At 56.3% G+C, this 13,104-nt stretch overlaps 1 protein-coding gene across 17 annotated transcripts in view; it reads left to right on the forward strand.

Moving 5' to 3' along the window:
* CELF4 (CUGBP Elav-like family member 4) overlaps positions 1 to 13,104 on the forward strand; it is a 321,222-nt gene that overhangs the window by 298,279 nt on the left and 9,839 nt on the right. For 6 of the 17 annotated variants that reach the window (XR_003724646.2, XR_003724647.2, XR_003724650.2 and 3 more), the window contains exons 10-12: positions 1,277 to 1,360; positions 6,757 to 6,840; positions 12,081 to 12,252. Coding sequence is in view for 11 of the 17 variants with exons in the window: in XM_015121756.3 (XP_014977242.1) it covers positions 1,277 to 1,360; positions 6,757 to 6,840; positions 12,081 to 12,208 (296 nt within the window). In the remaining 6 variants the exon portion in view is untranslated. Of the gene's footprint in view, positions 1 to 1,276; positions 1,361 to 6,756; positions 6,901 to 11,630; positions 11,710 to 12,080; positions 12,253 to 13,104 lie in introns of all 17 variants that reach the window. The other 11 variants (XR_003724651.2, XR_001441061.3, XR_013408167.1 and 8 more) reach the window with 3 other exon arrangements.

Genomic DNA, 13,104 nt, shown 5'->3' on the forward strand with positions numbered 1-13,104 from the left:
GCAGAGGGCCTGGGGTCACTGAGCGCAAGCCAAGCTGTCAGCCAGGCTTCTCTCTTTCTCTCACCCCTGGACGACACAGCACCCCATCATCGTCCCTGCCTAGCCTGTGTCCTACTGCCTGACCTGATCAGGGTCTCTCTTCCCTGTGCTTAGAAGAGCCAGTGCTGTCTCCCATGAGTGCAGTGGGGCTGCCTGGCAAGGGGTGAGGGAACTGAGGTGAAGCTGGCCTGGCACATCTGGAGCCCAGAGGAGGTGCTGTCACCTCCTGGGTCCCCTGAGCTCTGACTTCAGGCTCTGCTGCTATGGGAGCCAAGCCAGGCAGAGGAGGGAGCTGGCCACTCCTGTCCTACCTCGGGCCCTTTCCAGTTGGACAATCAGGTTTATCCAACTCAGTTCTCTGCTCCTGGGGACTACCCCCTGGCAGGCTTCCCAGAGGCCAAGTCCACACCTCAGGTGGCCGCCCACCTCCCACACAGGTGCCATTTGAGTGGGAGGGAGGGCCTGCCAGCAGGAGTCAGCTGTGGCTCAGAGAAGTGGGACAACCTTCCTGTGGGTTCCAGGTGGCATGGGGTGATCTTGCCCAGGCCATTTTGGTGTTTTTAATTATCCATGATTGTGTGTTATGCACACATGTGGTTTATCCACTATTTCAAATTCAACTTGCCTCCCCTGAAACACACACAAACACGTATGTTCACATGTAATGCACACACACGTGCACACACATACATGCATGCATGTATGCATGTAATGTATGCACACGTGCACTAACACCATGTACACACGTGCACACACACCCACACATACACATGTACACACACATACACACACCGACACACGTGCGTGCACACTTGTAACATACACACACGTACAAACACATACATGCATGTGTGCATGTAACGTACTCACACACACATACACCCTCCCACATGCATGTATGCATGTAATGTACACACACGTACACCCACACGCATGTACACATGTAATGAACACACAGGCACACACATACACATACCCACATGTACATGCATGTATGCATGTAATGTACACACATGTGCACACATACGTACACACACCCACACACGCATTTCCACTCTTCACCTTGCAACTTCTCTGTTAGTCCGGGAACTGAAAGCTGGCTTTGTCCTAAGTGGCCGAGTGGCAGGGCGCTTTTTGGCTGATCTGCTTTTACTGCCTGCACTGAAATCTCTCTCTTTCTTCCTGCTTCCACTCTCTGCCTTGTCGCCGGCTCTTGCTTCTTGTCTTGGGCCTCCAGCAGCCGCCTACCCTGCTGCCTATGGTCAGATAAGCCAGGCCTTTCCTCAGCCGCCTCCAATGATCCCCCAGCAGCAGAGAGAAGGTGAGTCTGCAGGCCAGCTCCTGGGCCCCTCCCTACCCCAGTTGTCCCCAAAGAGGCTGCTCACCTGGGCCTTGGGCTGGGGTGTGTGTTGGAAAGGTGACCACGTTTGTGTGCTGTGTTGAGGTGGGCAAGGGAAGACAGCAAGGCTGTGAGGAGTGGCGCTCTCCAACTGAAGGGTAGAGGTCCACTTCTTGTGGGCAGCTCTGTACACCAGAGTGGTGTCCGGCCTAGGGCAGGGGCCTGAACAGAATGCCCTGAGTGCTGGCAGGTCCCACACAAAGCGCCTTTCCTACTCCCCTCAATCATTGCTGCTGGCCTGACACAGAGCTCACATATTGAAACCTTGGTTTATGAGAACCGCTTCTGAATGGTTGGGTTTGTGCTTCTTCCTTGGCAAGCCCTTGAACCATCCCTTAAACAGAACCTAGCAGAGGTTAGGCATGTGTGTGCCAGTGGAGGCCTTGTCCCTGACCCAGGGAGTTTCTGATCTTCCAGAGGAGATAGAGGCCCATCCTTGGGGGTTTTCACTGGAGGACCCACCACTGTGTTCCCAGGGAGCATAGCTGGGAGATGAGACTCCAGCAACATGGTGGTTTGCAGAACCAGCTCTGATAGCTGCGCACATTGAGGAAAAGATGGTAACCAGGCTGAGAGGGTCAGGAAGGGAAGCCCCAGAGGAGGTGGGGTCCAAGAATCCCCCTCCTCTGGTGGGCAGGATTTGGCCAGTGGTGAGGGTGGGGAGAAGTAGGAGGGCTCATGGCTGAGGGGAATGGGAGAGGGAGATGAGTTCATTACCCACAGAAGCTGTGCCCTCTGAGTGACCAGGAGAAGCAGGTGGAGCTCCCAGGGCAGGACTGCGTGGGCAGGATGAGAAGAGATGACAATGCCCTAGTGCAGGCCTAGTGAAAGAAGGGGGTGATCCTGGAAAGCTGTGTCCAAAGGCCTTGGTGTGAACAGGGCAGGACAGCAAGATCTTTGGGTCAGTTGCCAGGGACCACAGAATGCCAGTCTGTGTCTTCCCGTCCCAGTGCCTAGGGATCCACATAAGCAGGAAGACAGGAGGCTGGATGAACAGGCCCACCCTCTGGGGCTCTGTGGGCCTGCACAGAGAGCTCAGCTTGAGGGGCAGGACACTAACAAGGTCCCGTCCTCTCTACCCCTATGGAAATGGTCACTGGGTAGTGAGGCACCAAATCTGCCCCTGGCAGCCCCTGTGGTCAGAGCCTTCCGGTGGCTTCCAAAAGCCTGACTCACAGCCCCTGCACACAGTGCCCTGGAGCCCTCCGACGTAGATTAGTCCTGGAAAGCGCCTCAAGCGTCTGCTGGTCCAACATCATTTGACAGGCCCCAGTGCCAGACAGGTCCCTCAGACCCCAAACAGGTGCCGCAGCCTGCCTGGCTGAGAGCCTGGCCTTCAGAGAAAACCCTTTTGGGTGGGACTCTGGCACCTCCTTCCCCTGTGACTCTGAACAAATCACTCTATCCCCTCAGCCTCAGTGTCCTCACAGCAAAGTGAGTAGAGCGGGGAGCGTTCTGTGGAGGGGTGTGAGGACCGAGCCGGCTGAGTCTGCCCCCAAACTCCATTCTGCAAGTGCCTGTGCACACCGCCCTTTCTTTACCAAGCTACCACCCCTTCCAAGGCTGTGCATGAGGCATACCGCCCCAGCTCACACCCGGCAGGCAACTTCTGAGGTCAGGGGCATCAGGGCTTCCCGTGCCCAGGAGAGCCAAGTTACAGGACCCAGAGAGGTGCACAGGAAGGCCCTGTATGTACCGTGCCGCACGCTGCTGCAGCTGAGGGACACTGGGCTATCACTGGTGAAGTGCGGGTGGGGGTGGTCCCCTCATTGGGCTGCAACCCTGGGCCTACCCTGCCCTTGCCTTCCCCACAGTCCAAGCCTTCATCAGTCAGACCGGGGCCACAAGGGGTGGGATCCAGGAGTCCCCATGTCGACCGCTCCAGGTCCAGAACACAGAGCTGTGCCCACAGGCCCTGATATTTTTTCTCCCGCTGGTTTCGGGCCATTGTCAGCTCCCTGAATCACTCTGGCCTGTTGCCTCAGGGGTCTCTGAATCCTGCCCCACCCCTCACACAGCTACAGGTCAACGCCACCCTGCCCAACACACATGACAGCCCCTACTACAGGCCTTAAACTCAGGCTCCCATGGGCCGTCCTGCCCCTCTCCCACCCTGCACTCTGCACCATCCTGTGCGTGTAGCTCTGAACTCCTCATTCCTTCTCTCCATCTCTGAGCAGCTGCAGTTCCTGCCCCACCACACCCTGCTCCCCAATCTAGGCCCTCTGTGGCCAATCCTGTCTCCAGCCTCTCCTTGGAGTGGTGGGATCTGCTGCCATTGTCCCTATTCTCCCAGGCCATGGTGCATGGGTTGAGCCACCCCAGGGAAGCAAGGGATGGGGAAGAGGAACACACCAACAGAGCCACACAGCACGGGTGGGTGAGGGCATGGCACTGAGAGTGGTTTGTCAGGAAGGCTTCTGTGGGTCTGGAAGGATGAGCAGAGGTTGGCAGCACATAGAACTGGGGAGGCAGGTGGTCCAGGCAGGGGGAACAGCGGGAGCAAAAGTACAACTGCTGCAGAGTCCAAGGTGAGCATGGGGCCAGGGAGAGATAGGGGCAAGGTGGGCTGGAGCCTGGCCAAAACCGTGTCCCACAAAGTTGTCCAAGTCATGGACAAGAAACAAGGCTGTGTTCCTCCAACCCTGCCAAGAGTTGGCCTTTTTATGTCATGGTCCCCTCCCCATGAGGAAAGTCATGGAAATATCAGGATATTCTGGTGGCAGGGGAGGACCCTTCTGCCACCTCCTCGTCTTTGAGCTAAGCCTGAAAATGGACAGATGCCTGAATTCCCCAGAGGCTATCTGCCCCACAGATTGGACGAGGTTACCCTCAGGGATGGCTGCCGCAGTGGCTCTGCCAGGGCTGCAGGGTGGTCAGGGGTAGCTGCTTTCTGTTTCTGCAGCTCCGCTTCACTATTTCTCAGAAGGCTAGCCTGGACCAGATTGGTCTCTAAAGTCCTGCCAGCTCTACCATCTGCATGTTCTGTCATCTGTGAATGAGGGAGTGCAGACGGGCTTGGAGGTAGCTGGAGTTAGACAGCGTGTGGACTCACTGTCCAGGGGAAGGGACTGGAGCTGCTGCCCTGGCTTCTTTGTCAGGCCTGGGCTAGAGGGTCATCCCTGGGGCTCCACCACACACCGTGCACATGGGATTGAGCCTGTGGGCCCTGTCTGTGAAGTCTCCTTATCTCTAAGGAGAACAGATGTAACTTCCACATAAAGCAGCTTGCAGAACTTGAACTCAGAGCCAGGGCCCCAAGTCAAGGCAGGTGTCAGCCTGGGATGGAGCAGTCAGGGCCTGGAAGAGTGAGGATGGGAGAAGGAAGGAAGGTGTGTGCGGGGTTGGAGGGGGCTGGGCAGGAGGACGCAAGAAGGAGCATGCCCCTGGGAGCAGCCAGTCTGGTTGGAGAGAAAAACCTCCAGACATAAAGGACAAAGAGCCCCACCCCAGAGGATGGAGTGTGGATTCGGGCACGAGCAGGGAGAGGCCGGAGGTTCTTTCAGAGAGGGAGGGTATGGGGAGCTGGGGGCCATCAAGGGCACATTCACAGGGCATGAACCAGTGGGAAGACAGAATGGTTGGAGGGGACAGGGTGAGGGGAGGGCCACCAGAGCTCAGGGGTATCCAGCACCAGGAACCCCTGGAAGGGGGTGAGGGAGCACATTTGTGCCTGGTTCTGAATGCGCCGTCCCCTGGCAGGATGCCTGGGAGCCAGCAGTCCAGGGAGGGGAGGCCGGAGGGCTGGGTGGGCAGAGGGTGCAGGGCGAGCAGCAAGGAGGGAGGAGGCCAGTGGCTCCTTGGGCAGCTTTAGGGGTTGGGGACATTTTTGTTCTAGGCTGTGAACCTCGAGGGAGTAGAAATAGATGGAAAAAGGAGGAGAGTGGAAGGTAGAGGAGCAGAAGAGAAGGTGCAGAGTCTCTACATCGAGTCTTTGCTCCAGAACTGGGTTATCTGGCAGCCTCACTGCTCCTGGAGAACAAGGACGGCTGGCTCTGGCTGCGAAAGCCATGCAGCAGCCCATGTCGGTGCCTTACAGCCTTCACTGTTCAGCTCACGCCTAGGTTTCCAGCAGCCTCTGCTCAGAACCTTGCTTCTTACACAACGCTAGGTGCAGCTGGTTCCTTCCCATTCCACCACAGCTTGGATGCCATCATTGAAATGACCACAGGTCACTTTAAAAGATGAAATTATAAGTGGCATATGCCATCTAAGACACATCTTGGAACGATTTCCATTTCAAAGAGTTAAAATTGAGTGTTTTGACTATTTCAAAAGAAACAGGTAAATAGTTATTGGGAATTTTAGAAAGCTAAAGCCCTGCTTAGTGTTCAGGGAGTCTGGGGTATTGAGATTTTTTGGTCGCAAGAGGGAGAAAACTCACACTATGGAGACAGAGAGGCTGGGCTCATGTCCTGGCTCCAGGCCCCTCCCAGCTGTGTGTGTTTTGGCAGGTGACTTAACCTCTCTGGGCCTCACTTCCTCATCTGTGAAGTGGCAATGATGATAATCACATCACAGGGTTGCTGTAAGGATTAAGTGAGTTAGGTACATGTAAAGTGCTCAGAACAGCCAGACACATAGTTTGTGCTGCCGAAGTCACAGGGCTGTTACTGTGGTAACGAAATGAAGAACATTCATGTCATGAGGCTGGAGGGTTCCCTGGCTAATCATAGAGCCTCGGTTGCAGCCCTTCCTACGCACCTATACAGGAGGAGGCAGGATAAATCTTGGTTTCCTGGGTGTGAGGAACTGGGCAGGACAGTTGGGCCATGAGGGGCAGATGAGAAGGAGAGGCTGCAGGCCAGGGGGAGGATGGGCACCCAAGTCCTAGAGTCTGAGCTTGGCCTGCGAGAGGGGAAAGTGGGGTGTCTCCCCAGCACAGGACACAGCTGCCCCAGGGGATATCCTGGTCCCCCCCAGAGCAGGGACTGGGCAGGAGGGAGACCTCCCGGATCTCCCGGGCCTTCCCTATCCTCAGCACCTGGTTTCCAGAGACACAGCAGTAGGTTGACTCCGCCCCTGGAGCCCTAGGGTTTCCAAGACTCTGCTACAGATCCATTTTATAGAAAAGGCAACCAAGGCACAGAGAGGTTCAGTGACTTGCCTAAGGGCAGAGCAGAGACCGGAGCTCAGACCTGGGGCTCAGCATCCCTGCCTCTTCTGGGGCTCCCTTGGATCTGGAATGAGACCCCCCCTCCTAACCTTGCCCCCACCCCTCCCTGCTGTGCTGCCTAACTCGCTCACCTCTCCTCTGTCTCTCTCTTCCCCCACCCCGCCATCCCTCCTCCCCCGCCCACCCCCTCCCCTCACCGCAGGGCCCGAGGGCTGTAACCTGTTCATCTACCATCTGCCCCAGGAGTTTGGGGACGCTGAGCTGATGCAGATGTTCCTCCCTTTCGGTAATGTCATCTCCTCGAAAGTGTTTGTGGATCGGGCGACTAACCAAAGTAAATGCTTTGGTGGGTAAAGATAACAAACCAATTAGCTTCACCTAGGACAGGGCGGTGCTCACACCAACCTACTGGTGTCCGACTGCTTTTAACCTGCTCCTTCACATTGCCCCCGCCCCAGCTGCTCCATGGCCCTTGCCAGCCTCATCTCACCCTTCTCTCTCCCACTACTCCTTTTGCTTCTTGGCTTTCCCTACCCACCCCACCTGGCTCCCCATCTCCCACTCCCAGTCCAAGAAATGGGTTTCCTCTTCCAGCCAAATTCCAACCGACTGAGAAGGGAAAGGGGCCGCTTTGAGCAGCGGTAGGAGGGGCAGCAGGCAGAGCCCAGCCACACCCATTCCCCCAGTAGCCCCTCTCCTCTCATGGTGAGAGTGGCCTGGCCTGAGCCCCGAGGCTAAAGCAGAGTGTGACACCTGGACAGGGCAATCACCTAGCCAGGCCCCTCTCCTGCCCGCCCCTTGGCCTCCTCTCTCCAGCTTTCTGTCCTGCCCCAACTCCTTCTCTGTCTACCCTGCTTTTTGCTCCCCTCCTGCCCTCCCCACTCACCTGCCTCAGGCCACCAGAGGTGGGTATTGTTGAGGAGTCAGGAAGAGGAGACTGGTCCCTGCCCTCAGGAAGCCTAAGCACTGAGCTTAGATGAAAATTATGTTTACAGCAGTGAAATCTGCGAGGCACCTAATAATGAAGCGACAAGAAAGGCAGATGGATATAAATACACAAAAAGAAAGGGAGGGAACTCCAGGTGGGGAGAATTGGATGAGGAAGGCAAGGGGCTGGGGTGAGAGGAGCCAGAGGACAGTGAGAGGGAGACCAGGCACGGGGGTGTGCTGTCTGTGCTGGGGGGTTTCCACTACGCAGATGGGGATGCTTTGTGGGGTATAGTAGGCAGTGGAAACGGTCGGAGATCCTTGAGCTGAGAGTAATAAAAATACAGTTTGCCGGAAATGTGCCCAGGGCATGCTGTTAGATGGGAGAGGGAAAACTTGGAAGCATCCAGAAGTATGGCTGTCGGATAAAATATAGGATGGCCAGTTAAATTTGAATTTTGGATAGACAAAGTATCCATTTTTAGTATAAGTATGTACTTACAGTAAAAAAGTATTTATTGTTGATCTGAAGCTTAAATGTAACTGGCATCCCGTGTTTTTATTTGCTAAGTCTGGGAACCCTATCTAGGAAGCGTCAGACCTCCTCCTGGAATTTCATTTCACCCTCTCTCCTCCACTCCTCCTTGTTGCCCTCCGACCTCCTCATCCTTCTCCATCAGCCCTTCCTTCTGGGCCAGACCCTTTCATAAGTCATGAGGACTGAATAGTCCAGTCCCCAGAGAGCCACATATGGAACCAGAGCCGAGTCTGCCAGAAACTCAGTATCTCCAGGCTGACCCCCAGATTCTGGGGCTGGGAGGAGAGAGTAGGAGGCTGTGTTGCCAGGGAACCCAGGTCACAGCCTGGGGGTGGTGGAGGGGAGAGGAGACAGGAGTGCAGCATCAGGAAGCACAGGCTAAGGAGTTTCCACTCTGGAGTCCAACTTTCTGGAATCATGAAAGGCTTGAGGATTCAGAACACGTTCCCCAAAGTAGTCAAGATCTTTGCACCATTGTCCCTTCCCCTCTGGAGCTGCCACAGGGAACTTGTGGTCTTTCAATGGCATGGAGTTGCCCCAGCAGCTCATTTCTCTCTGGGTGTGGAAAAACAAAGCCAAAGCAAAAGACAGGGTTGCGGGCCTCCACTCTTTGGTATTTCTCCTTATGAATTACAATTATGTATGTAAAAACAACAAGCTGGAAATCAGTTGCATCTGCTCTTTAAGTAAGTCCCAAATGTTACATAAATGAGAAGAGCACTGCTGAGAGCCCAGGAAGCTCTGGGCGCCTCTGCTGGAACAGGTTTAGTCTCCAGCCATAGCCAGACTTGGCTCATTTGCACTGTCCCGGGTGTGGGTGCAGCCCGGCTTTCCAAAGGCATTTCCTCGCAGTCTACTCTAAGCACTATCCTCTTCAAGCTGTTAGCCCACTTAAATTAGCCAGGACTACATTTTTTTCTTCCTGCTTTTTAAAGAAACATTCCTTGTATACCTCTAATCTAGCTCTCCTCTCTTGAACAAATTTCTGATGTCAAGCATACCAGCCCTGAAAAAAGGATAGACTCCTGAGCTGCTGGTCCAGCCCAGCTGTTCCTGGTTAAGCCACTTGGGTTCTCTCTCTCACCAGGCAGCTGAGCTTTCTGCCAATATCACAGAGGCCTTTAAAGTGAGACCTAGGCTGGGCGCAGTGGCTCATGCCTATAATACCAGCACTTTGGGAGGCCGAGGCGGGCAGATCACTTGAGGACAGGAGTTCGAAACCAGCCTGGCCAACATGGTGAAACTCCATCTCTACTAAAAATACAAAAATTAGCTGGGCATGATGGCGGGCGCCTGAAGTCCCACCTACTCGGGAGGTGGAGGCAGGAGAATTGCTTGAACTCAGGAAGGGAGGTTACAGTGAGCCGAGATCACACCACTGCACTCCAACCTAGCGACACAGCAATACTCTGTCTCAAAAATAAATAACAAAATAAATACATAAACAAAAATAAAATAAAGTAAGACCTAACTTCAGCATTCCCTCATGGGCAAGTCATTTAGCCCTGTGAGCCTCACTGGCTTCCTCTGTAAAAAGGGGATTTGAATCATTGCCCCAGGGATGCTGTTAGGGAGCTTACCCAGGGCAGACTCTCAGAAAGTGCTAGGTCCCCTTTGTTCTTAAAGTGCTATTTTTGCTGTGAAAGTGGCGCTATGTTAAAGAGAACTCCTCGAAGGCCACATTCACTCTTTATAAGCATACATGTAAATTTATGAGCAGAATCTTCCAGAGACCTTCATGAGGGCATGTCAAGCAGAAAAGTTCCTATGTCAGAAGGAGGGCTGGGGGGATACCATGGGGGGATTCTACCTGCGGGTCTTCCCACAGGGCCTGGGAGAAGAAACCTTCTGAGGGTAGGAAGAGGGCAGGAGAGGTAGCTCTGGAAGAAGGAAGATGGTCCTAGAAGCATGAACTTGGGTGACAGTGCCCAGAGCCCTGCCACAGGGGCCTCCAGTCTGCAGGGGAGAGACCCTGCTCTGACTGCTAGCCAGTTAATAACAGTTCAAAGGAAGAAAAGTTCCCTGGACCCTGGACTCCTCCTCAACTCTTGGGCTTCCGGGCAGCTCTGAACTCTTACCGGAAGGCTGGGCTTCTGCCCTTCTCCAGAACTTCCTCTCTGCTCCCCGCACACAGTGGTTCTGCCTGCCTCTACACCTGTGCCCTAGACAGCTCCTCCAGCCCTTTTTATCTTCTTTCCCCTCCCTCCTTTGAGCTGAGGTGGATGATAAGAGGAATGAGGGGCAGCATGTCCCCCATAGTCAGGCTACCTTGTCCTGGCAGGGACAGCTTTTGTCCAGCCACCTTCCTTATTCTGGGGAAAGCAGTATCAACACACAATTCACATATTTGAAAACTGCTCCAGTTTACTAAGGACTTGACTTTAGGGATTAGACATACAGGTCAGTGGAGGTGGGGACAGGCCAGGAGGGGCTGAGGGGGAGCTGGTGGAAACATGGCTGGAGGCGAATCTCCGACTATGGATCAGCTGAAATTCTCCCTATTTATTCTGGTATCTGTATTTATACAGAGGTTGGTTTTGTTGCTCTGGACCCAGCTGACCAATTGTTGTGCTTGTTCGGCTGCAGAGCAAACTTGAGCAAGGCAGGAAGGAGAGGAGAGAAAGTAAGAGACGATGGAGGCAGCATCTGGGGCAGAGGGAAAGAGGGAAAAAGAGCCACCAGGTAGGGAAAGTGAGGAAGGGCTCTCTTTCTTGGAGAGAAGTCCCAAGGCAGCCCCGAGGTACCACGAACAGTTAACTGAGAAGACGGCTTCTACTTCACTCCGGGGGGGCTGTGCATCTGTCTTATACCTAATGGCCATTTGGGGACCAGTACACAACGGGCACGTTCATGGGAAGGCCTCGGTATCTCGCCAAGCTTTCATATATTTTGCAGGATCTAAGTCCTTTTTACAGGAGAAAAGGCCTCTAAAGTCGAATAAATTCAAGGAAATACTAGATTAAACAAAACTATAAAAGTTAATTTACTACATCTCGGTGAGGGAGGGGACGTTATTTGTTGATATGCTGGACTGGCCCAGTGGGCCTGGCTACAAATCTCCTGACCACACAAGACCTTTCTCGAGGAGCACCTATTAGGGCCAGTTTGGGAAATGCTGATGTAAAATGTTGTCTGTATAAGGAGATGCATTCCGAGTTCCCCAAAGGTGACTTCTGACCTTTTGGGAACATGACCCGTGCCCATCTGGGACCTGCGCGGTTGGGCCTGGGAGCCGCAAGATCGTGCATCCCATGTGGGCACAGGAGCGAACGCGTGGGAAGCGCTTCTGCACGGAGGCCTGTGGCCTGATTTGCACTGATGGTCTTGTTACTTGTTGCGGACATGTCAGCTGGTGCGTGCTTAGTGCACAGCACAGGGCGTGGAGAAGAGAGGTGCCGACGGCGCCCTGGGCGAGGTGACGCCTAGGGCCCACCCGGAGCCTGGCGGGGCGGGCAGAGCCGGGAGTGGGGGCGGAGGGGCTGCGAGAGCTCAGCCTCTGGGCCTCCCCCGACGGCCGGGCACCTGCGCTGGCGAGGGGGGCGGCCGGGCCGGCGGTGAAGTTTCTCGGCGGCGCCTCCCTCCCGGCCCCTCGCACTCGTCTCTCTCCCCAGGCCGGCACCCTGTGCCCGCGCGCTGCCAGGCCCCCTCCTGTCAGGGAGGACAGTGTCCAATAAACTCCTCCACCCGCAGGTGTGTCCGCCCTCTCCCGCTAAGGCGAGGGCTGAGGTGCCGGGGCCGGCGGGGGTGGGGGGCGGGCGCCTCTTCGAGCGCCGCCCGGCCGCGGGCCCCACCTGGGGAGCGGGCGCCGGGCGAGTGGCGCGGCCAGAGACGAGGCGCAGGTCAGCGAGCCGGGGCCCCGCCAGCGCCTGCCCGGGGAGGAGCCTCGCACGCGTGCGCGGGCTGGAGGGGGGCGGGCACCGGGGCGGGGCCGGGGGCGGGGACCAAGGGGAGGAGCCTCAGGCCCGCCCCGCCCCGCCCCCCTGTCCCCCCACCCCTCCCCGCCGGCAGCGCCCCGGGCGGCCCCGTGGAAACCCAGGCCCTCGTCCCTCGTGTCTCGCCAGGCTTCGTGAGCTTCGACAACCCGGCCAGCGCGCAGACTGCCATCCAGGCCATGAACGGCTTCCAGATCGGCATGAAGAGGCTCAAGGTGCAGCTGAAGCGGCCCAAAGACGCCAATCGCCCGTACTGAGCGCCGGCGGGAGCGTCCCCCGGGGGAGACCAGGACTCGCACAGGTAACCGGGGGCGGCCGGGGCGCGGGGACGGGGGTTGGGAGGGAACCAGACGGACCCGCCGCCTTCTCCGGCCTCCGTGGGCCGGACCCTCACTGGTGCCTTGGACCCGCTGCGCCCGGCTCAACCTGCTCCTCGCCCTGCGCCTCCGGCCAGGCGCAGAGCTGCCGTCACCCCGGCAGAAATGGGCCTGGCCATCTCCCTGTGGCAGGGCCACCAGGGGCAGGAGTGAGGGAGCCACTCCGGGCGGGTGAGGCGAGGCCTGGGCCTGCGCCTCCGGGTCTACATTGGCAGTCCTGTTGGCCAGAGAACCCTGGGGTAAACAGGTGGCAAGCTCAGGCTGAGAGAGGTTGGGGGCAGAACAGGCTCTACCCAGGAGAGCTGCAGCCGCCCGCGGGGCCTGCTCCCTGACCCCCAGCTCTCTCCTCCCCAGTTCTTCCAGGAGGGCTGATAGTCTTTAGACACTTGACCCCTGCACCCCTCCCTTTCCCCATAGCTCAGTGAAGAGAGGAAGGACAGGATCTTTCAAAGGGAACTTGACTGAGAAACAAAGCAGGATGGGAGGACAGCTGAGGAAGGTGATGGTACAGCACTGAGATCCCGGGCCTGCCTGCCCCACATGGGTCTTGATGAGTGGTAGTTGTTACCTTTTCTGCTGGGCTGGGTCCTGCCTAGGAGCTGAAGACGCAGTCAGCCACGCCTCTTCCAGCCCAAGTGTTCCCCTGAGCAAAGTGCTTCTTGCAGAAAGAATGGGGGGAGATGCCCCAGGTAGAAAGAATGGGGGGAGATACCCCAGGACATCAAAAGTCAACCTTCAGTCTGGTTACCCCCATTGCTGTGGCTCTTGCAGCCTCG

The sequence above is a fragment of the Macaca mulatta genome, chromosome 18, assembly GCF_049350105.2.
Source record: "Macaca mulatta isolate MMU2019108-1 chromosome 18, T2T-MMU8v2.0, whole genome shotgun sequence".
NCBI classification, from domain to species: Eukaryota; Metazoa; Chordata; class Mammalia; order Primates; family Cercopithecidae; genus Macaca; species Macaca mulatta.